The sequence below is a fragment of the Lynx canadensis genome, chromosome B3 (genome assembly GCF_007474595.2).
Source record: "Lynx canadensis isolate LIC74 chromosome B3, mLynCan4.pri.v2, whole genome shotgun sequence".
Lineage (NCBI taxonomy): Eukaryota > Metazoa > Chordata > Mammalia > Carnivora > Felidae > Lynx > Lynx canadensis.
Window position 1 is genome coordinate 9,491,081 of NC_044308.2, and position 21,271 is coordinate 9,512,351.

Consider the following 21,271-nt stretch of genomic DNA (forward strand, 5'->3'; position numbering starts at 1 on the left):
CTGAGCAAGCCCCAAATCAACATTTTTGTCCCCACGCTCAAACATACACGAAACATGTTTAATTCCTGTTCTCGTCAACGCTCCGTTTCCATAGGCCATCTTTCTGAGATGACATCACGGGAAGAACACAAAATCGAAAATGAAATATCATTCATATTCTGTTTGCTGTTCATTTTGCTTTCGTGGATTTCCATACCAAAATATCTAGCTACCATGTACCTGTTTTCCTGAATATTCCTGGAAATGGATGAGTGAAGAGGAAAAGGGCACCAGAGCTGGCTGTGTGTGTGTGTGTGTGTGTGTGTGTGTGTGTGTGTGTGTGGGTGGGTGGTATCTTGGTCCTGTTACTGATTTGGGGTGAGATCTCTGCATTTCACTTCCTCATCTGTGAAATGAGGGAGATGAAACCGACGGTGTGGTCCTTGCCAGGCTGACACTGATACGGCGCGTACGGCAGGTGCATCCTTCCTTCCTCTGTCACCATCGGAGTGTAAACTGAAGCGGGTCATCAGCACCCAGGCTAAGGCACACAGCAGAGCAGTAAGTGGAGAAAGCATTAGGAACACTACGATACCTTACTGACAACATGCTAATAAAGCTGGAGCTACGTCAGGACTTAGAGGAGATGGTCTCAATCATACCACGATGAAGGATTTCCAGTTTTTAGATCAGGCACGAAAATACTTTGTGTGTGTGATTCCAGGCGGACAAAGGCCGCTCAGTACAACTCCTGTTACAGTGTGAACAAAACACACACCTTCTCCTGCAGGTGGGTTTCAAGGACTGGAGATGACCAGGAGTAAAACCCTCATTTGACAGAGATCTGAAGATGTTCTACTACCAGATTACCAGCATTTGAACTTAAATGTCCAACCTGTTCTAGATTCTGATTAGAAATGCAAAATGGTAGTTATTACTAAGTGAATAGCCAACAAGTAGGAATAATAGATAGGAAACTTAACAACCAATTCTAAGTCTTCAAAAGAGTACTTTCTATAGCTTTTCCTTTTACTTACTTGGGTTCTTCTATTTCACTTACAATGCATGGTCATCGAGATGAGCAGAGTAAGAGTAAGATCTGGGATCTGTTCCCTAGTTTCTGCATGACCTAGGTGTGAAATTGTCAGCATTTTAACCTCAGGATACCTTAATTTACTTAAACAAAAAACCAAGAGTGTGGTTTAGGTCAGTGGCTTTACAACCTTTTGCACCCCAGGAACCCTGAATGACAGAAGCAGCATTAAACCCTCTCAGGTTGTCAGGCTCTGTTGTACACTAACTAGAGCAATTACCTAGCAAGTTACCAACCTAGTAATATGAACAAAGTGAAAGCAAAATCCATAATGAAGAAAAACACCAACTAGCACAGGATCTGGCCAAGAATCAGCTCCCAGTAGATTTCTGCTGAATAAATTAGAAACTGAACAAATATGTGATTGAGTACTGGGAGAATCTGGGACTCTGGTAAGGATTTCCAACCTTTTCACTGCTGAAGAAAACATTCATTCATTTACTACAACCTCTTAGATTTGGTTCTGAGAACAGTGGTTAATCAACCAATGCCTCTGAGATTCCTGAAGGGCCATCAAGTTTTCAGTGCACCTAAGAGTATAAATTAGCCAATGATACCTCTACGGTATAATTACAGACAAAAGCAAAGAAATCTGTCACTGAAGTCAGCCTACAAAGTATTATGGCAGGTAAACAGTGTATTTCAAGTAGGATTTTCTTAAAGTCTTGAAATAACCTGCAGACATAATATACTAATATTCCAGAGTCGGAACTACTGGATGGACCGGGTCAATGGTTTTTAGAGTGCATTCCATGGAATACTAGTCTCATGAGAGGTTATCCACAGTCAGGCACATATTGTGGTTACCTAGCTAATGGCGTTTGGGAAACACAACTTATTGAACACTGCCTTGGGAATTCACAACGTACACATTAGCATCTGAAACCAGCTTAACTGGACTTTTCCTCAATTTATCTGGCCATGAACCAACCCCTCTCTTTCCCTTCCTCTCCCCTCCACCTCCAGAATTCTCACTGGTATTTCAGGGTAAGGAACACATTTTGAAGAAGGCTAGATACCTGGTTCAAAGGTTTCTTCCAGCTTCTATACTTTTATAATTTCATCCTGTTGGATTAGCTGTATAACCAGTGCCGTTCTAGATTAATAATTTCATCTTAGAGGTAGAAGAAATACCACTGGGACCTTTACTTCATCTGCCACATGTGGACCTATGTCCCCAGGTACACAATACTTTGAGATGAAACAGACTTGACAATTTCTGAACACTCAAAGTTGTAAGCAGATTTTCACAACTTCCCTCCTACTACAACTGGTATAAAGTAAGTATCTTATGGTGTGCCTATTCACTAAACATCTTTTCATTATGAAAAAAGTACTGAATATAAGATGACTTCCATTTAAGAGAAATTAAACTTTATGTTACTCTACATAAGGTACTTTCTTTTAAGAACAATGCAAAGATGTCACCCTCAGCTTAATATTGATTATAAAATTTTAATATTTCAATAAATAGATACCTAAATACTGCTGAAATGTAGGGTCAGCAAGTGGTAGGGAATTAGGTTGCTCAATTATACAAATATTGTAATTCTCTGAGGCTCCTATCACAGTAAAACCTTGGATTGCGAGTAATTTGTTCAAGGAGTATTCTGCAAGACAAGCAAACATTTCTAGTAAATTTCAACTTGATAAATGAGTGATGTCTTGCAACACAAGTAGTACATGATGCCAGATGTCACATGATCACAACTGAGCCAATGGTTCTTGAAATTCACTTTAATATACAAGTGCTTTGGATCACAAGCATGTTTTTAGAATGAATTATACTCGCAAATCAAGATGTTACCGTAGTTATATGAAAACAATTCAGTATTTACCTTTATACTAGAAATGTTTTTTTCCATTAAAAATAGCAATCCTGGAATTTTCCAGAAATCTTGCATAACTGAAAAGTGATGTTCACAGGGGGTAGAATTCATTTCCTTTCCAAGCTTACTAAAACCTTATAAAGTTTTTTTTTTAATTTTTTTAATGTTTATTTTTGAGAGGCAGAGTGTTTAAAATTTAGGCATTATCAAATAAGAATATATTAATCTGAAATCCACACTGTAGTAAAAGGATTGAAAAATAAAAGTTCCAAAGGAGAGAAAATGGGAAGTTAGGAAATACATCTATAACTCTTACTCCCTAATCCACGTGGTGTAAACTCAGAGGAAAGGTATTTTTATCTTCTTTTTTTGTTCTTTTAAAGTAATCTCTACCCTCAATGTGGGGCTTGAACTCACAACCCCGAGGTCAAGAGTTGCAGGCTCTAGCCAGAGAGGCGCCCCAACGGAAAGGTATTTTTAAAGACAGGTCTGAAAGGTGAGAAGAAAAAAGTTTAACATTAGCTTTTAAATATCACAGGTGGATATCTAGATATCTGTCTCATGAGACCAAAAAAAAAAAAGCAAAACATGGGAAAATGAAATTTACACTATCAAATAGAAAGCTTTGTGAAACCAGCGCTCAGTATTACAAAAGGTACAAGGTGGGATGGGAACACCTCCCCGTGCCCTGGAATCAGGCCACTAGATCAACCAGTGCACGTGGCATATAGCAGACAAAAACTGTTTCATCCAAATTAATTCTCAAAGCAAAGCAGGAAGACAAATGGTTTAGAAACAATGGCATGCAAGGGGGTACAAATCCCCAGTTTCTTAGAACCAAGCTGACAGCATTTTCAGCACTGTCAGACCCTGGAGAACAGCCGTGGACACTACAGTGGCTTACTTACTACGCAACTCCTCCTCGCCATCACTGGAGTGAGAAGAGCCAAGAGAAAAGAGAGTTTTAGACTTAAGGAGATGTGGAGAGATGCGGACGGAGAAGGAGACCCGCCTTGCTGGCTGCATCCGTGGCTGGGCTGAGAAGTAGGTCAACACGAGACATTAGAGAGCGCCAACTGTACCGGGACAAAGTCAAAGGCACCTGAGACCATGCTGAACAGAATAATGTTGCTAGCCTGTGTGGTTCCGGGAAAGGCTGCCTAGTGAACAACGTATTTATTCACATTTTCGTCTTTACTTCTGAGTCTGTAGAATTCTAATATAGCTTAAAAAATTCATCCAACAAACATGTACTTGCCAGAGTAAGAAAACAAGAAGTCCATTATTTTTAACGGTCATAATTTATAGCTGGAGTTGTTTTTCTTGAGAGTGGAAACATCTGGAGTAGTGGTGTTTCTCAGGATTCTGTGTTCAGCTCTCTTCTCCCTCACCCCAGACCTCCTCACGCCCTGCCCTCCCAAAGTACAAGCTGAATTCGCTGGGCTGTTGACACACACCTTTCCACCCTCAGGCCGTAGCTCTCCCTTTGAGCTCAAGACGTGTTCATCTCTCTCTGCTCACCTCTGGGTGAGGAAGAACGTGAGTGACATCTCTCTTCTCCACACCCACCCCTCCTCCTGTATTCCTTTGTTTGGTAAGCGGTACCTAACATCTAATGAATTGCTCAGAACAGAGACCTGGGCCCCATCATTGAATGCTTCCATCTTGCCTCGATTCAGTTATTTTGACTATGTGTTCTAGAATTCTCTGAACATCAACTTCTCCCCTAATGCCACCGTGTGCTCTCACCTGGATCTTGCAGTAGCCTTCTCCTGATCCATGACCTTTGCTCCCCAACACTTTCTTCAGTGTGGTCTCTCTGAAGTGTCTGAATCAACCTACTTTATCAACTTAAATCACTCCACTGCCCTTGCACAAGAAACCCCAACCCCTTGGCCGTGCTTTCCACATACAGGCATACCTCGTTTTATTGTATTCTGTTTAACTGAACTTTATGGATACCGCAATTTTTACAAACTGAAGGTCTCTGGTGACCTTGTGTTGAACTAGCCTATCGGCACCAGTTTGCTAACAGCATCTGCTCATTTTGTGTCTCTGAGCAGTCGTGATAATTCTTGCAGTATTTCCAATGTTTTCACCATTATTATATTTGTGACGGTGATCTGTGATCAGTGGCCTATTATGATTGTTTGGGGGCGCTACACACCACACCCGTATAAGACAGCAAACTTACGCGATAATGACCAGTCATTACTCACCCTGCCCGCCTTGGGCCTCCCTGATCTCTGAGACACAATATTGAAATCAGGCCAATTAATAACCCTACAAAGTCCTCTAAGTGTTCAAGGGAAAGGAAGAGTCACACATCTCTCACTTTGAATCAAAAGCTAGAAATAATTAAACTTAACGATTAAGGCATGCGGATAGCTGGGACAGGCTGAAAGCTAGGCCTCTCATGTCAAACAGCCAAGCTGTGAATGCAAAGGAAAGTTCTTGAAGAAATAAAAAGTGCTTCTCCGCTGTACACACAAATGATAAGAAAGGGAAACAGGCTTATTGCTGATATGGAGGAAGTTTTACTGGTCTGGATAGAAGATCAAACCAGCCGTAACATTCCCTTAAGCCTAAGCTTAGTCCAGAGCAAGGATCTCTTCAATTCTGTGAAGGCTGAGAGAGGCGAAGAAGCTGCAAAGACAAGTGGGAAGCTAGCCGAGGTTGGTTCAGGAGGTTTAAGGAAGGAAGCCAGCCCCACACATCCAAGTGCAAGGTGAAGCGGCAAGGGCTGACGTAGAAGCTGCGGCAAGTTCTCCGGGAGATCTGGCTGCGATCCTTAATGAAGGTGGCTCCCCGGATGACAGATTTTCAGTGTGGATGAAACAGCCTTATATCAGAAGAAGATGCCATCCAGGACTTTCATAGCTGGAGAGGAGAAGTCAGTGCCTGGCTTCAAGGCATCGAAGGACAGGCTGACACTCTTGTTAGGGGCTAACGCTGCTGCTGACTTCAAGTTGAAGCCAGTGCTCATTTACCATCCTGAAAATCCTAGGGTCCTTGAGAACTGTGTTAACTCTACTCTGCCTGTGCTCTGTCAATGGAACAAAGTCTGGATGACAGCACATCTGTTCACAACTTGGTTTCCTAAATACTGTAAGCCCATTATCAAGATTTACTGCTCAGAAACAGAAGATTCCTTTCAAAACAGTACTGCTCATTAACAATGCACCTGGTCACCCATGAGCCTGGATGGAGATGTATGAGGAGGTTAATGTTTTCAGGCCTGCTAACACAGCATCCATTCTGCAGCCCGTGGATCAGTGAGTCATTTTGACTTTCAAGTGTTATTATTTAAGAAATATATTTTGTTCAACATTTATTTATTTTTGGGACAGAGAGAGACAGAGCATGAACGGGGGAGGGGCAGAGAGAGAGGGAGACACAGAATCGGAAACAGGCTCCAGGCTCCGAGCCATCAGCCCAGAGCCTGACGCGGGGCTCGAACTCACAGACCGCGAGATCGTGACCTGGCTGAAGTCGGACGCTTAGCCGACTGCGCCACCCAGGCGCCCCAAGAAATATATTTTGTAAGGCAACAGATGCCATAGACAGGGGATTCCTCTGATGGATGTGGCCAACTTCTGGGAAGGATTCACCATTCTGGGTGCCATTAAGAAAACTGGTGATTCCTGCGAAGAGGTCAGAATATCAACGTGGACAGGAGTTTGTAAGAAGCTGATTCCAAACCTCATGGATTGAGCTGTTCAAGATCTCAGCAGAGGAAGTCACTGCAGATGTGGTGTGGAAAAAACAAGAATCAGACATGGAGCCTACAGAGGGCACTGAATTGCTGCAATCTTGTGACAAAACAACAGATAAGGAGTTGCTTCTTATGGATGAGCAAAGAGAGTGGATTCTGGGATGGGAGCTACTCCCGGGGGAGGTGCTGGGAATTTGCTGAAATGACAACAAAGGATTTAGAGTATTATCTACACTCAGCTGATAGAGCAGCGGCAGGTTTTGAGAGGACAGACTCCAATTGTGGAAGGTCTACTGTGGCTAAAATGCTATCAAACGACATCTGACGTCATCACATGCTACAGAGAAATTTTTTGTGACTGGAAGAATCAATCCATGTGGCCAACTTCGCTGCTGTCTTATTCTGAGAAATGGCCAAAGCCACCCCAACCTTCAGCAGGCACAGACACGGAGGCAGGAACCTCCACAGGCAAAAAGATTACAATTCACGGAAAGCTCAGATGATGGTTAGCATTTTTTAGTGATAAGGTATTTTTAAATTAAGGTATGTGCACTGTTTTTTTAGATATCATGCTGTTGCATGCTTGACTAGAGCATAGTGTAAACGTAACTTTCATATGCACTGGGAAGCCTAGTGATTTAGTAATTCATCTGACTTGCTTTACTGTGATATTTGCAGGGGTCTAGAACCAAATGGTTAAGACCTCTGTGGCATGCCTGTGTGAACTCACCCAGTGAATTCCCAGTCTTCTGCTGGCCTCAACTTTGAGATGACTTCATCCCAGCGAGCATTCTCTGTTCTAGGCTCCTGTACTGTCCCATGTTTGTTTTTTTTTTAAATTTATTTATTTATTTATTTATTTTTTTTTAATTTTTTTTAATTTTTTTTATTTTATTTATTTATTTTATTTTATTTTATTTTTTTTTATTTATTTTTTATTTATTTATTTTTTTTTTTAATTTTTTTTGAATGTTTATTTATTTTTGAGACAGAGAGAGACAGAGCACCAGCAGGGTAGGGACAGAGAGACAGAAGGAGACACAGAATCCGAAGCAGGCTCTAGGCTCTGAGCTGCCAGCACAGAGCCCGGCACGGGGCTCAAACCCACGGACTGTGAGACCGTGACCTGAGCTGCAGTCGGACGCTTAACCGACCGAGCCACCCAGGTGCCCCTGTACTACCCCACGTTTCTTACATTCACCTATTCTCTGGTCTGTGAGAACGCGGTGAGGAAAGCAACTGTATCTATAAACTCACCTGTCTCCTACACCGTGTGGCCTGGTGCCTGCCAAAGAGTGACTCAAATGCTCACTGAATGAATACATTAATAAATGAATTTCCCTTTGTCAGGCTTTCTGAAAGCTCAGTGTCCTAAATGAAATGAAAAAGCCCTGTACGAACTTGACAGTCACATAAATACTACATGATGTCAGCTTACTGTGGGAAGCCACGTCCAGTAACAGAGATCCAGGACTACTGGCACAACTACAGGTACGCCGGCTCCTTGGGCAGTGACGGCCTAGGACGAAAAGTAAGCTACCATCCCCATGTGCTTGCAAAAGTCTTTCCAAACGTGAAGCAAATTCAGGAAATGAAAATGAGCTCTCTTCTTATACCAGATTCCTTCCTTTGTCACAATTTCATGGATCATCTGGAAAAACCTATTTGTAGGAATATCTAAAGGAGGATCCTCAACATATATGTTCTTTGTGATAACAAACCCTGAAAAACAAAGGGAAAGTGACTTCTCGTTAAGAAGCCTGTGAGTTAAAACATCTCTCTAATGGGTACAAGTCTCCTTTTAACGTCACCACCACCAATGTGGTTAGGGCTCTTCCAGGAACACCACCAAGCAAGCACCTTCTCCGCTGCTGGTAAGCATCTCCTGAGCATAAGCCATGAAATGTGTTAAAATATACTTTGGGCAAGGATCATCTGTAATAACTGAATTATTCTGCATGTATAGAAACAAAATTTATGCTTAAGTTCTATCGAGAAACCATCTAAGTCTCCTGGCAAGCTAGGAGTCTCCACTCCATCCTCTCTGATGCAAGAAGGAGAAACGGGGCCACAGGTCCCCAGGAGCGGTCTCTCTGAGGGCAGTCCTCCCCGGCATTCTCCCCATGATGCAGGTAGCCTTGGTGCTATTGTGAGTCCCTAAAAGATGAGCTGGCAAGATGCATTCATCACGCTCCCTCCCACCACGACAGCACAGCCAAGACATGAGTGAGGACAGCTTCCCCACCCATTGTGGTTCCCAAATAAGCTGTCGCCTGTCTACTTCCCACCCCAGAAAATGACACAGAAATACATTAGTCACTATCTTGACTCAGTATTTTCCTCTGCATCGATGGATTTTAGAAAATGATACCAGCTTAGAAATAACGTTGAGTTTCCTCTGTGTTTCTCTTCTAGGAAATGACCCAACAAGACATTCCAGACAACAGCTCAGGAGACACACGTTTTCAGAAATGCCTGGATGTTAACAGCTGTAAGACTGTGGTAGAAGGAGCTAATTTCTTTGAAGGAAGAAGACAGAGCCCAGGCAGAAGTGGAAAGTAATGAGATAAGGTTGATTTCAGAAAGTATTTTGTTCCTAGACAAGCGTACTCATAAGGCACAGTCCACTTAAAGACCATGAAGGACGGCGTTCTAGTTTCTCTAACATTGTTTCAACTCTGGTCAGGGACAGACAGACTGTGGCGCTGTTCTGGGTACTGTGAACTCACATGCTCCATAACAATAACAAATGCTTATTATAAGCCAGGAAATATGCTAAGGACTTTACATAAATTCACATGTAAGCCTTATCACGTTGTTACCCCTGTTTCATCAAGTAACTTGAAGCAAAGAATCTCACTATGTAGCCCAAGGTCACACAGCCACCCAACGGGCTTACAATGAAACACCAGTTAAAACACTTTAAGTGGACTGAATGTTCTAGGCTTTACGATCTCACTGTGCAGATTGTAACTAGGATTCCTTCAGCTGGGAAGACTGTGACTACACACGAATCACGCAGAGTGCTCAAGTGACTTGGAATGGAAGCCCAGAGTCTGTGGCAAACCAAGAACTGTCCAGTTACCCTGATGCTTAAAGGTACAGCACATGGATTACAAGTTTTATACTCCTGTTCAACTGCCAGAAGTTTTACATCTGCAAAAAACATTTATCACGTTTCTAGAGCAGAATAAAAAAAATACCGATGGGAAAATTAATATAATTGTATGTGGGGAGGGACTAAGGAGAAACGGTGTCATTAGAGTTGATTAATCCTCCAATTACAGCGTAGGCTAAATCAGGGAAATTGGGGGGCTCGCTAACAAATTCACGACCTAATCGTTCAAACGTGTATGAAACCTACAATGTGAGTTAGAATGAGAGTACCCACCCTATTTTGATCAAAGGATTAAACTCCTGCTTGGAGATCAACCCTTGACAACAGTCTGCAAACTCATTTCAGTCCCCTCTGAGCAGAGCAGAAAATTTCCCAGCAACAGGAGGAGAAGCTGTGTGTGCCAGAACCCCTGGCACTCTAGGACGGTGTTTTCTGGGAGTTAGCCGCATTATTTATAGTGTTTGGCTAGCAACTGAAAACACAGTCAAAAACCATCTTGCTTTTTGGAGGAAAAATTAATGAAGTGTTTCATGCACGAATCAAGAGTGTGTGTCACAAAATACAGGAAAAAAATCCCTCCGTGGGACACATTCTGTTGGTGGTGGACATCTGTTGCTATGGGAGTAGACTCTCCACCATGACACCACACTCACCAGTCGTGGATGGTTAGGGACACAGGGCTGAAAGGTCTCACTCAACAGTGCCCTCCTGTCTCAGTGCCCTGCCCTACTGAACGCTAGCACTCCAAGCTCATCAAATCCACCATTAACAATCCTGTTATGATGATTTTCACTCTGCACCAGCAAGACCTCTAACCCAAAGCCAAATCAAATCAAAACCCAAAGAAAAACAGGAAGGGCGATTTTAGCTGCAGTTCTGTGAGGTTCTGTCGGCATCTCTGAGAATACGCCATCAGTAGGCACACCTTTAGTCAAACAGGCCAGATCTGAATCGCTGATTGTGAAAATGAGGACAAAGTTAACAGCATTCTTTATCGTGTCTTAGTTCTAAGGCGGAAATTAAAAAGATCAGGCCCATGGTAAGTCATGAATTGAGACAGAACATCTCCCGAATGCAGCACAGAGTCTCCAAATTTTTTAAAAATATGTATTCATTTTTGAGAGAGAGAGAGAGACAAAGAGGGAGAGGGAGAGGAGGGAGGGAGGGAGGGAGGGAGGGAGAGACGCAGAGCGTGAGCAGAGTAGGGGCAGAGAGAGAGGGAGACACAGAACTCAAAGCAGGCTCCAGGCTCCACTAATAGCACAGAGCCTGATGTGGGGTTCAAACTCATAAGCTGTGAGATCATGACCTCAGCCCCAAGTCGGACGCTTAACCGACCGAGCCAACCAGGCACCCCTCTCCAGCTCTTTTAAGGTGGGTTCTATCTGGGGACACTGAAGAAACACCAGAAACACCAGCAAAGTTTATTTACTCCCTTTGCCTCAGCTTCCTGAATACACAGTCTTTCAGCAAAGAAAGGATCACTCCCCCTTTGATGAGCACAAGATCTCAAACTGTAACTACTCATGAAAACAAGAATCAAGATTTTAAAAATAAAAAGGTGAGGTTTCTCAAAGAACAAGCTGCCTTTCCCTGGCAAATATTTAGATCCAATTCAAATATGTTTCCGAGCATCTTTCATTTGCAAAGGCCCTGTGCTTACGGATGCCAGACATCTATGTAACTTTCACAGCCAGCCAATGGGTCCCGAATCTGCATACCGCTCCATTCATCACTGGCAGATGTAATCCTTTCAGCACGTGCTTAACCAACTGAAAGTGTATCTCAGTCTTTCTTTTTTTTTTTTTTTTTAATTTTTATTAAAAAAAAATTTTTTTTTCAACGTTTATTTATTTTTGGGACAGAGAGAGACAGAGCATGAACGGGGGAGGGGCAGAGAGAGAGGGAGACACAGAATCGGAAGCAGGCTCCAGGCTCTGAGCCATCAGCCCAGAGCCTGACGCGGGGCTCGAACTCACGGACCGCGAGATCGTGACCTGGCTGAAGTCGGACGCTTAACCGACGGCGCCACCCAGGCGCCCCGTATCTCAGTCTTTCTTTGTCCTTCATGAGCTTCATGACATTTTTGAAGAGCTCAGCAAATGAGTACTGGATAAAATTTACATAATTGTACTGTGGTAACAGAATAGCATAACTTTCAGATACAATCACATCATGTTTGTAACTTACTCTCGTTTCAGAAAAAAACTTTAAAGGCAGTGATAGAAGAAGAGAGACTGATAAAAACAGTTATGACTTTGATAAGATGGATCAAACATATGACATCTGGGGACTCCAGGTAAAGAATATATGGTAATTCTTTGTACTGTTTTTAGAACTATTTTTAAAGTCCGAAACTACTTAAGTAAAAAGTTAAAAAACAAATCTATGTCCTGACAAGAAGAATCCCAAAACTGGAAGGAAGATCCCAAAACTAAACTGGTATGTCACCTTTTCTATTTAAATGAGCCACTCAGGAGAAGAGGGAGGCAAATTTTGGAAGGTAATGTTATGGGGTCTTAAAAGGAGAAAAATGATAGGAAAAAAGTGTTTAAAATATGCTTCATTTTAAAAAAAGTAATATACTCACTGTCCAACCCAGGATGGCTGATTGTCATTAATGAGATGGATTTTGTCAATGGAGAAGAAATGGCTGATGTACAGTAATTAAATCCCTGTTGTTTAGATCTGTGACATGCCTGTGAAGTAAAAAAAAAAAAAAGTGAAAACCAGGATGTAAGCATATGCTCTTGTTATTTCTAGATCAGCACAAAACTTTACATCCCACCCCAACCTAAGAAAAGAACGCGGTGCAGGTGAGGGCTAACAGCACAGGCTCTGTGGTCAGACACCCTCGACTCAAGTCTGCCCCTGCTACTTGACCGCTGCTCAACTTCAAAGGAGCTACTTAGCTTTCATGAGCCTTAGTTTTATCTGGAATAATTCAAGTACCCATCCTTTACAGTGGTTTCATATCCCTCCTAATACCTAATAATGTTTTAAACTTAGTACGTGCTTAGTAAACATCTGCTGAACACATCATCAGATGAAAGTAACTTCACTGTAAATAGCAAACTACATACAGTAGCTCTTGTTCTTTGAAAATCTAAGTCTCTTTTAGAGACATAGTAGAGAGCAGTAATATTATTCTGATTTTAAGCATGTTCTTTTTTATTTTTATTTTTTTTAATGTTTATTTATTTTTGAGAGAGAGAGGGAGACCCAGAATCTGAAGCAGGCTCCAGGCTCCGAGCTGTCAGCACAGCACCTGATGCAAGGCTTGAACTCATGGACCGCAAGGTCATGACCTTAGCCGAAGTCAGACACTCAACCGACTGAGCCACCCAGGCACCCCAGTATTATTCTGATTTTAAAGATTTGGAAACAGAGATGCAAATAAAAGGCGTTTTAAGATCAAGATCAAGGCAGCCATGCATCTGGGAAGAAGCCTAAAGCCCTTTCATTCCCTCTCCTAAGAGGACACTGCTTCTGCATGTAACCGAGGGGGACCGAGGGTGGCCAAGTTACCTCCCTCAGTGAATTCGCAGCAGCTTCGAGGTCGTGTAATGCAGCCAGCTGCAGAAGCTTGTGTAAGAACACCCCTGAGAGCCAGCCCAGCAGTGCTTACGAGCACACTTCTGGGGTGAGGGACTCCCCCTTCCTTTTGTTCTGAGCGCTCGTTCCTATTGTTAACCGATTTTGAACCGCCAGGAATCCCTCCCTTCTTAGTGGGCTGCAATCTGCACATGCTCGGAGGGGAGCAATGAAAATCCATTACTACCATGAACGCGACTCAAGTGCGCCAAAGACTTCTGATTATTCAGAGCCTGCTCCGTGCGTAACCATGGAGTCTGAGGCAAACAGTTGCTGTGTTTTGAACACAAACGTGAGGTCTGAGGAATGACCTCAGTGAAAGGCAGGGACCTTCAGCAGGAAGCTGGCTGCAGGCGACTTGTCCAGATCAGAGACACCAGCAGCTCAAATCCCCACTCTGAAGTTGCACACGAGACAAAAACTGCGGGTGAGCAGAGAGTTCCAGAAAAGCACGAACATGTCAGCAGCTTCCTCCACAAAGGCTCGATCAGAAAGGCCATTTCAGAAAGACTTCGGTGGTAACTGATAGCAATGACTAACACACGGGGTCCTCTGTCCAATTCCTAGGATTATCAGTTTCAGAAAAGGTTTTCCATAAACTGTATTGAGAAAATTAAAAATCTTCTCCTTTCCTCATAAAACACTTCTACTTCAGAGATGTGGAAAGAGGCTGTGAGACTTACACCGGGAATTCTGAGGGGAACGCGGTCCAGCTCACAGCCAGTCAATGAGGCCTTAGGCAAGTCACTCAGGTGGGTGTGAAGCTGTCACTCCCGAGGGCTTACGCCGAATCCGAAGGGATATACTGGCTCCAAGCCCAGGATTCCGTTCACAAACCCCCAATGCTGGCATTTTACTGGGTCTTCCAAAGGACTCTATATGCTTTTGTATGACTTGCACTTTTGTTTTTTAGACTCTCCACTTACCAAAGATGCTCTCAGCAAGTCACAAAAGAATGTTTTTTTACTCCCTTTTTCTGTTACCATTAGGCTGAATACATTTAAATCATTTGCTTCAATAAATATGTTCTCCATATTTTTTTAAATTTATTTATTTTTTGAAACGTTTACTGTTTTTTTTCGTAATCTGTACACCCAACATGGGGCTTGAACTCATGACCCTGAGATCAAGAGTCAGATACTTTTCTGACTGAGCCAACCTGGTGCCCCTCTTCTCCATATTCTTGTTATTTTTCTTAACTTTAGAAAAAGTTAAAAAAGTTAAAAAAGTATCAGGCCCAGAAGATATGGGCGGTGGGGGAAGGGGATAACATGGCAAAATCCCTTTGGGCCTTCAATTTGATTTTCATCAGGCCTAAATTCACCTAAGTGTCTTCACCTAAGTGATGCATTAAGGTAATCCTCCAGTGTCCAGTTTTTATCTGGTCATAGCATTTCTATGTAGTGGGGTATACAAAACATTAAACGTCTACGTAAAACCTATGTCTCCCACTCAGAGAACAGGCTGTTTAACATTTTTGTTGGTCTGTTTAATTAGAAATGTTTCATTACGTTTCTATCTAAAACTCCAGTCACCTATCCAAAGACAGGTGTTTAATTTTGTTGTCTGTTTAATTAGAAATGTTTTGGGGCACCTGGGTGGCTCAGTTAAGTGTCCGACTTCGGCTCAGGTCATGACCTCGCAGTTTGTGGGTTTGAGCCCCATGTTGGGCTCTGTGCTGACAGCTTGGAGCCTGGTGCTTGCTTCACATTCTGAGTCTCCCTCTCTCTCTGCTTGCACTGTCTCTCTCTCAAAAATAAATAAACGTTGAGAAAAATTAAAAAAAAAAAAAAAAAAAAAGAAAGAAAGAAAGATTCAGGTGTATCACAGAATCCTCCCAGGAATCAATCCAAAGTCCCCTTGGCCCCGGAGGAGGAAAAGGGCCGGGAGCAGTGTGGGCTATAAAAGCATGGAATTCCAATTCTCCAGGCCAACTCCCGAGGACCTGCCCCAGGTGACAAGTGCTGGGGAAATCACCTGACTGGCCAAGGACAGCCAGCTGGGGCCCCCAGAAGGGAGTCCTGGGGGAGTGGCAGTGCAAAGAGAGCATCAGGCGGGGGCAGGGAGTGAAGATGCTCTCTGAGAAGTTCTCACAGTGACAGGAAGCAGAGAGAAAGAAACAGCCATTTCCCAGGCAATGTGAGAAGGCAAAGAATAAGATCTATTTTTTCCAGGAAGGTATAGATTTTTGAAAAATTGGGAAATTTAACAATGCTGTGTAGCATACTTCAAGAGTCATTTTACTACTGGCATGGTGAAAGAAGTCCTCAGATAAGAAGGAAAAACCCAATTTAATATCCTGGATACTTTCCTAATTTAAAAAAGTCTGCTTTGATGGACTATTCAAATCCATGCAGATGAATGGTATTCTGGAATTAGTTAAGTGCTAAAACCTTGCTTTGTGCTAGATGGGGTGTACTAGACCGTGGGTAAGCAATCACAGTAACTAGCCTCATAGTAACGTAAGTCTTGCTTTCTTTGTTCCCGACGTGAAGACACATGTAGGGAAGTACAGTTCATTTTTCCAAATGAGCAGCATACACCCGCTTCAGCCTTACCTGCTGATCAAACATCCTGTGTTCTCTCTGGCCTGATTCCAGATCCTCTTCTGAAAGCGACATCAGAGAGTCACCCCTCGCCTCCCCACTGAAAGGGTGCCTGAGCTCTTTGGTGTTTGCAGAGTTTACGTCTAGAGAGGAGGACGGCTTGTTTCCGACACCGGCTCCTCCTGTCAAGCCTTCCAGGCTGAAACTGAACACAGAGCAAAGGAGTTAATTCATGTGACTTCTGAGTCTCCGAAAGGGTGAAAGATACGAAAGTGCTTTGAGTGTTGCTGGCAGATTATTTCTAAGTTACCTAGCAAAGCTATCGACCAGAGCACGGCACAAATGAGCACCACCTACCTGTCCCCCAACAGGTCATGGTAGGCTGAAAAAGCATATGCACTTAGGTTTTCTTACCTCCTTCAATTTATTCAAATGTTGATCATGTAAGGTCATTTTCTCAAGATTTTTTTTTTTCAATATACCATGTGGACAGACCAGATTATCTTATTTATCATTTATGTATGTGTGTTTTTCCTTGATCTGATGTAATTAATCTCTGCCAAAACCAAACTAGGCTAATGCCAAAGAATTCCAAGGCACAGAGAAAACAGGTGCATGAGTAGCTCTCAGAAAACAGGCAGGGACACTCAGAATTGCCCTTGTGTCGCTTAAGTGGACCTTTATAACTTTACATTCAACTACAGGCCAGTCAACCTTTCTAATTTCACAGGCTCGTGTCGACCCTGGGAAGTCGGGATTACTTATGAGCAGTACCATCTGGGCACATGTGGCCACACAATCCCTGCTGGACAGGCTTCCTGGGAACTGCTGATTGCAGACGGGCACACAGGACACCTTAAAGAACAAAAGTTAAAAGCAACTATGTCTAAGAGCTTTAATTTTTTTGTCTTGATATTGGCCCAGAAAGGGGGCAAATTTAGGATATGGCATGTAGAATGGGATCCCTGGTGGGCAGATTTTGCGGTTTGCAGAGTGAAAAGCATTTTTTTGGTAAGCAGGAAACTACAGAGAGAGGTTGGCCATCGATGAGCTTTGGGGTTGCTGGTCAGAATAATTCACATCTGGTACAGCTGTGGTGGGAACTTCTTTAAAATAAGCGAGATCTCAAAATACAGCCAGAGCAGACCGTGTTCTCACTCACGAGCAGGTGGAAGTGCACTTGAAGGTACACTGAAGCTACTTAGTTATCTCTGCTCCAACTGCACAGTTAATTCCACAAATGAATTGCGTATGCCAGTCCAGAAGGGCTTGCATTTGCCTTTTTTTATTTCATAAATTACTTATTATGAACTGAAACCATATGCCTCTATTTTTCTCTAGTGGGTAATTTAAACAATGGACTTTGTTTTTCTTATTTCAATACGACAATAGAAACCATGATTAAGTAGAAGTAAATGTCTCTGTAAAACTCATTTTCAATAGCAGGGATAAGACAGGCTAAGTGAAGAAGAAACTTAGTTTTCTATTGTGAATTGTTTGTGAAGCCTGAGAAAACCAGATGTGTTATTACCAGAAAATTTAATCCTGAAAATGTTTCAGTAATTAAATCTGGCTGCTGAGTTGAGAGAAAAATATGAAACATTGAGGAATCTATGAATTTGGAACCTGAAGAGACTGACTGACTTGGAAACACAACAGAAATAAAAATTCATCGTATTTGTGGCCTTGCTTCTGTCATTGTTTTCTTCAGGATGTGGGAATCCCCAGGTTCCGGGAATGAGGACAGACCAGAACAAAGAGAGAAGGGGTCTGCCATACCGTAGATACAAGTCTGTGCGGAAAACACCAAATCTACAGCCACTTGAAACACCAGAAGCATCAGAGTACACTATCTGACTCCCGGGCTATATATACCCCTTCAATTGGATCAGTGATGCCCGCAGCAGCAGGAACTCAACATTGTGCTCACAGCCAAAGCGGGCTGCCATATGCATTCTAGCCACCCAGAAGCAAGCTCCCAGCCAAAAGCCCAGGTGCCATATTTTACGATTCCCCCTTGGTGGCTGGACACGTAACGATACCGTACCTTCTGTAATTAAAGTCAGCACTCAGGGCAGCAGAATATTGCACACCAGAAGGACACCAGCTCATACTGGGGATGACATCAAAGGCAGAAACAGAAATGGAGGGAGAAAAGAGCAAACAGGGATAGGATTACTGGGTTTGAAAAGACAGGCCACAGTTACAGACAGATGGATTTATTGGATTATCAAAAAATTAGGAACATGACATTGAGAATTTAGAAAAAGACACAAAAACCATGGAAACTTAAAACTGTGCTACTAATATCCCTCTAGACACTGTGTTGGAAAGGACTGTGGGAGTCTGTTACAGGGTAACAAGTCCAATTTGAAACCCAAGAATTCCTTCTTCCGGACTCTGAAAAAAAGAGCCCACTCTGCCCACAGATTCCTCCTCAGGTGTCCCCCAGGGCTGCAGCCTCTGCTGCGGGGGGGGGGGGGGGGGGGGGGGCACTCTCTCCACAAGCTCCACCACTCCCAGACCTCCTTGACCATGGCTATGATACCTAACTGAACCAAACCCGTCCCTGACAAAAAGGGACAATGACAAAGTGCACTGGGGTGGGGCTGAGTCACTGGTTTTTCTCAGGTGTTTCTAGGAAGGGTCCGTCTAAGCCAGACACATTCTAAGTCTTTCATAATAATGATATCCCACCAATACTCACACCCACCTTTAACCCCTACTCACTAGGCTGTTAAGCACTGAGGTAAACAGCTGTAACAAAGGCCACATTTCCTTGTATTTTAATGATAACTAAGGCGTTTACTTTCTTCAAAAGGAAAGGAATTCCATGGTACTAAGTTAAAAATGGGTCTTAATTTTAGGTTTGCAACCATTTTCCCCCACAAGATTAAAAAAAAAAACCTCATCTGATCATCTACTTTGATTACCTTGGCACTGATATTTATTTTCAAGTGGGAGGGACAGAAAATCTAGGGTTGGAAATACCATGTAAATATGACCAGGCCAAAAAAAAAAAAAAAAAAAAAAACACAACTCAAAATACGAGGTACACTGTAAAGGGAGCTTCATCAGTACGTAAGGATTTTTGATGGACAAAAGCGATCATTTAAAAAGTACACTGCTACTATCTGGCGTCTTAAGTTCTAAGTGACGTGCTTTTGATTTTGAAGGGGGGGGGTTAACATTAACACCCACTCAGCTCCCTCTGGAATCTTGCAAATGGGAAGATCTGCAGACAGCAAAAACCCCTAACCTTGAATACACCTAATTAACAGTTTTCTTGACAAGTGAGGATTTTTGATAGAGGAAAAGAGACAAAGAAAATGGTGGGAGAATAGAAGAGCTACCCCTAAAAGTAAATCTTTAAAATAAATATCTTAAAAATAATTTAAATAGTAAAACACTTAAAACCCGATTAAATTAAAGTACAAAGCTCCCAAGGGCAGGAGCAGAAAGGAGAAATACGCATCTCAGAGATAGTTCCAGTCTGTGAAGTGGTATCAGAAAGACTTCTAATTTGCTCATGTGAGGGGAGCAAGCCTCCATATATCTTACAAACACGAGACTCAGAAGCTCATTCTCTGGCATTAACTTAATTTTGAATCTCCAAACTGTTAAGAAAAATTTTAAAATATCCAACTTATTGAAAACACCACATGGTAAATCAGCGACTGAACTGACATTATTGAATCATTCAAAAAACAAATCTTCTTAGGGGCGCCTGGGTGGCGCAGTCGGTTAAGCGTCCGACTTCAGCCAGGTCACGATCTCGCGGTCCGTGAGTTCGAGCCCCGCGTCGGGCTCTGGGCTGATGGCTCGGAGCCTGGAGCCTGTTTCCGATTCTGTGTCTCCCTCTCTCTGCCCCTCCCCCGTTCATGCTCTGTCTCTCTCTGTCCCAAAAATAAATAAACGTTGAAAAAAAAAATTTAAAAAAAAAAAACAAATCTTCTACAGATGTAAACATCCCTTTACTCTCAGAAAATGGTAACACTGTGAGAAAGCAGGATGAAACTGAGGCTGAAGAGAAAGAAGAGTGACAGGAGACAGCAAGAGGGACCTCACAGGGGTCCCGAGGCTCCGGGAGCCACAGACCTGCCCTGGCTTCCGGCAGGAAGCTCCTTTCACCAGAGTGTTCGGGGGCACCCTAAACCTCCTCATCCCTCCATCAGTGGAAGGGACATTTAATGGTTCTCTGGCCTTATTTTGAGATTTAGGAAATTCTAGATTAAAAAACCCCACAAATATCCCGTTCCCACACCTGTGAACACTGGTAGGGATGTTTCAACTTGACTGGCTAAGGCATCATACAAAATTTTAAACTGTACTTCATGCTCTTCCTGCAGAAAAACGACTAAGGGTGAAGTGGGATCTGGCACCGTTACGAAGCTTCATCTGTCAGCTCACTGGGACCGCATCCAGCAACCTGTCACCCTCCACTGTCAGCACGTGCATGCTTTTAATAAGGTCACGCTGAAGAGCTTTAACGGAGAGCCAAACAGATCTCTAAAGGTTTCGGGTACCTCTACGGAAAAGGGTACTTGCCAACTTGTTCCCCTGGGAGAAAAACTTAACCGAGCCCTGATTACCGCAGATTCATGAGAGCATTTGTATTCGAACTCCATTTTGTGCCTGAAAGCCGGAATTAAAGGAAGCCCGCCCTTGCAAAGACGACGGGGGAGGATCACTATGTGTGGCTTCCCGAGGACCGGCTTCGGCGGGGAGTTGAAAGTACCTCCTGACACACGGCTCCCAATACGAGGGGATACCTGCAATCTCGCCACAGTCTGTGGCTTTCTAAATCTTCTTCCCCAAACGGAGGAAGAATAGGTCACTAATGATGACTTCTGAACAAAGTAAAACTCAGCATTTGAAAAGCAAATCGGCACTGTGTGACTAGAAATGACTTTTCAGCTTATAAATTACTCATTTTTAGCTTCAAAATGTTACCTGACAAAAAATAAGTAAGGGACTGAAAGACTGCAAGGTCCCCGGAGAGATGAGCTGATGGCTCTTACCTGCTTTAAGAAACGACCACATCCCCAGAGGGGGAAAAATTATTAAAAAACAAAACACGACAAAACAAAAACAATGGTGTGCAAGGTGTGAGGTGGCCTAGACATAAAGGCTTCCATCCAGTTACTAAGGAATGCATCGAAAATATGTTAGGGCCCGTGTGCCAGCACACAATTATTTCTGGTTCTTGGCCCTTTTGGGTGTTGGCGGGGGGGGGGGGGGGGGGGGGGGGGGGGAGAATGAAAAAGCACTCCTCAGGGACAACTGACGTGTCTTTGAACTCTCCTAGGAAGAACTGGGAAGACCCTATTATCAAAATCATCTGAACACAAGTACAAGATGGGGAAAAAAAAACATTAAAAAAATTTTTTTAAAGAT

The 21,271-nt window shown here is 43.0% G+C and overlaps 1 protein-coding gene across 11 annotated transcripts in view; it reads right to left on the minus strand.

Annotated features, from left to right (window-relative positions):
- The window catches only part of AKAP13 (A-kinase anchoring protein 13), a 337,945-nt gene that overhangs the window by 61,751 nt on the left and 254,923 nt on the right, over positions 1-21,271 (minus strand). For 6 of the 11 annotated variants that reach the window (XM_030317446.1, XM_030317448.1, XM_030317445.1 and 3 more), the window contains exons 13-16: positions 17,922-17,987; positions 15,887-16,079; positions 12,325-12,433; positions 3,810-3,938 (exon numbers count right to left, since the gene is read on the minus strand). In XM_030317446.1, coding sequence (XP_030173306.1) covers positions 3,810-3,938; positions 12,325-12,433; positions 15,887-16,079; positions 17,922-17,987 — 497 coding nt within the window. The remainder of the gene's footprint in view (positions 1-3,809; positions 3,939-12,324; positions 12,434-15,886; positions 16,080-17,921; positions 17,988-21,271) is intronic. The other 5 variants (XM_030317450.1, XM_030317449.1, XM_030317452.2 and 2 more) reach the window with 3 other exon arrangements.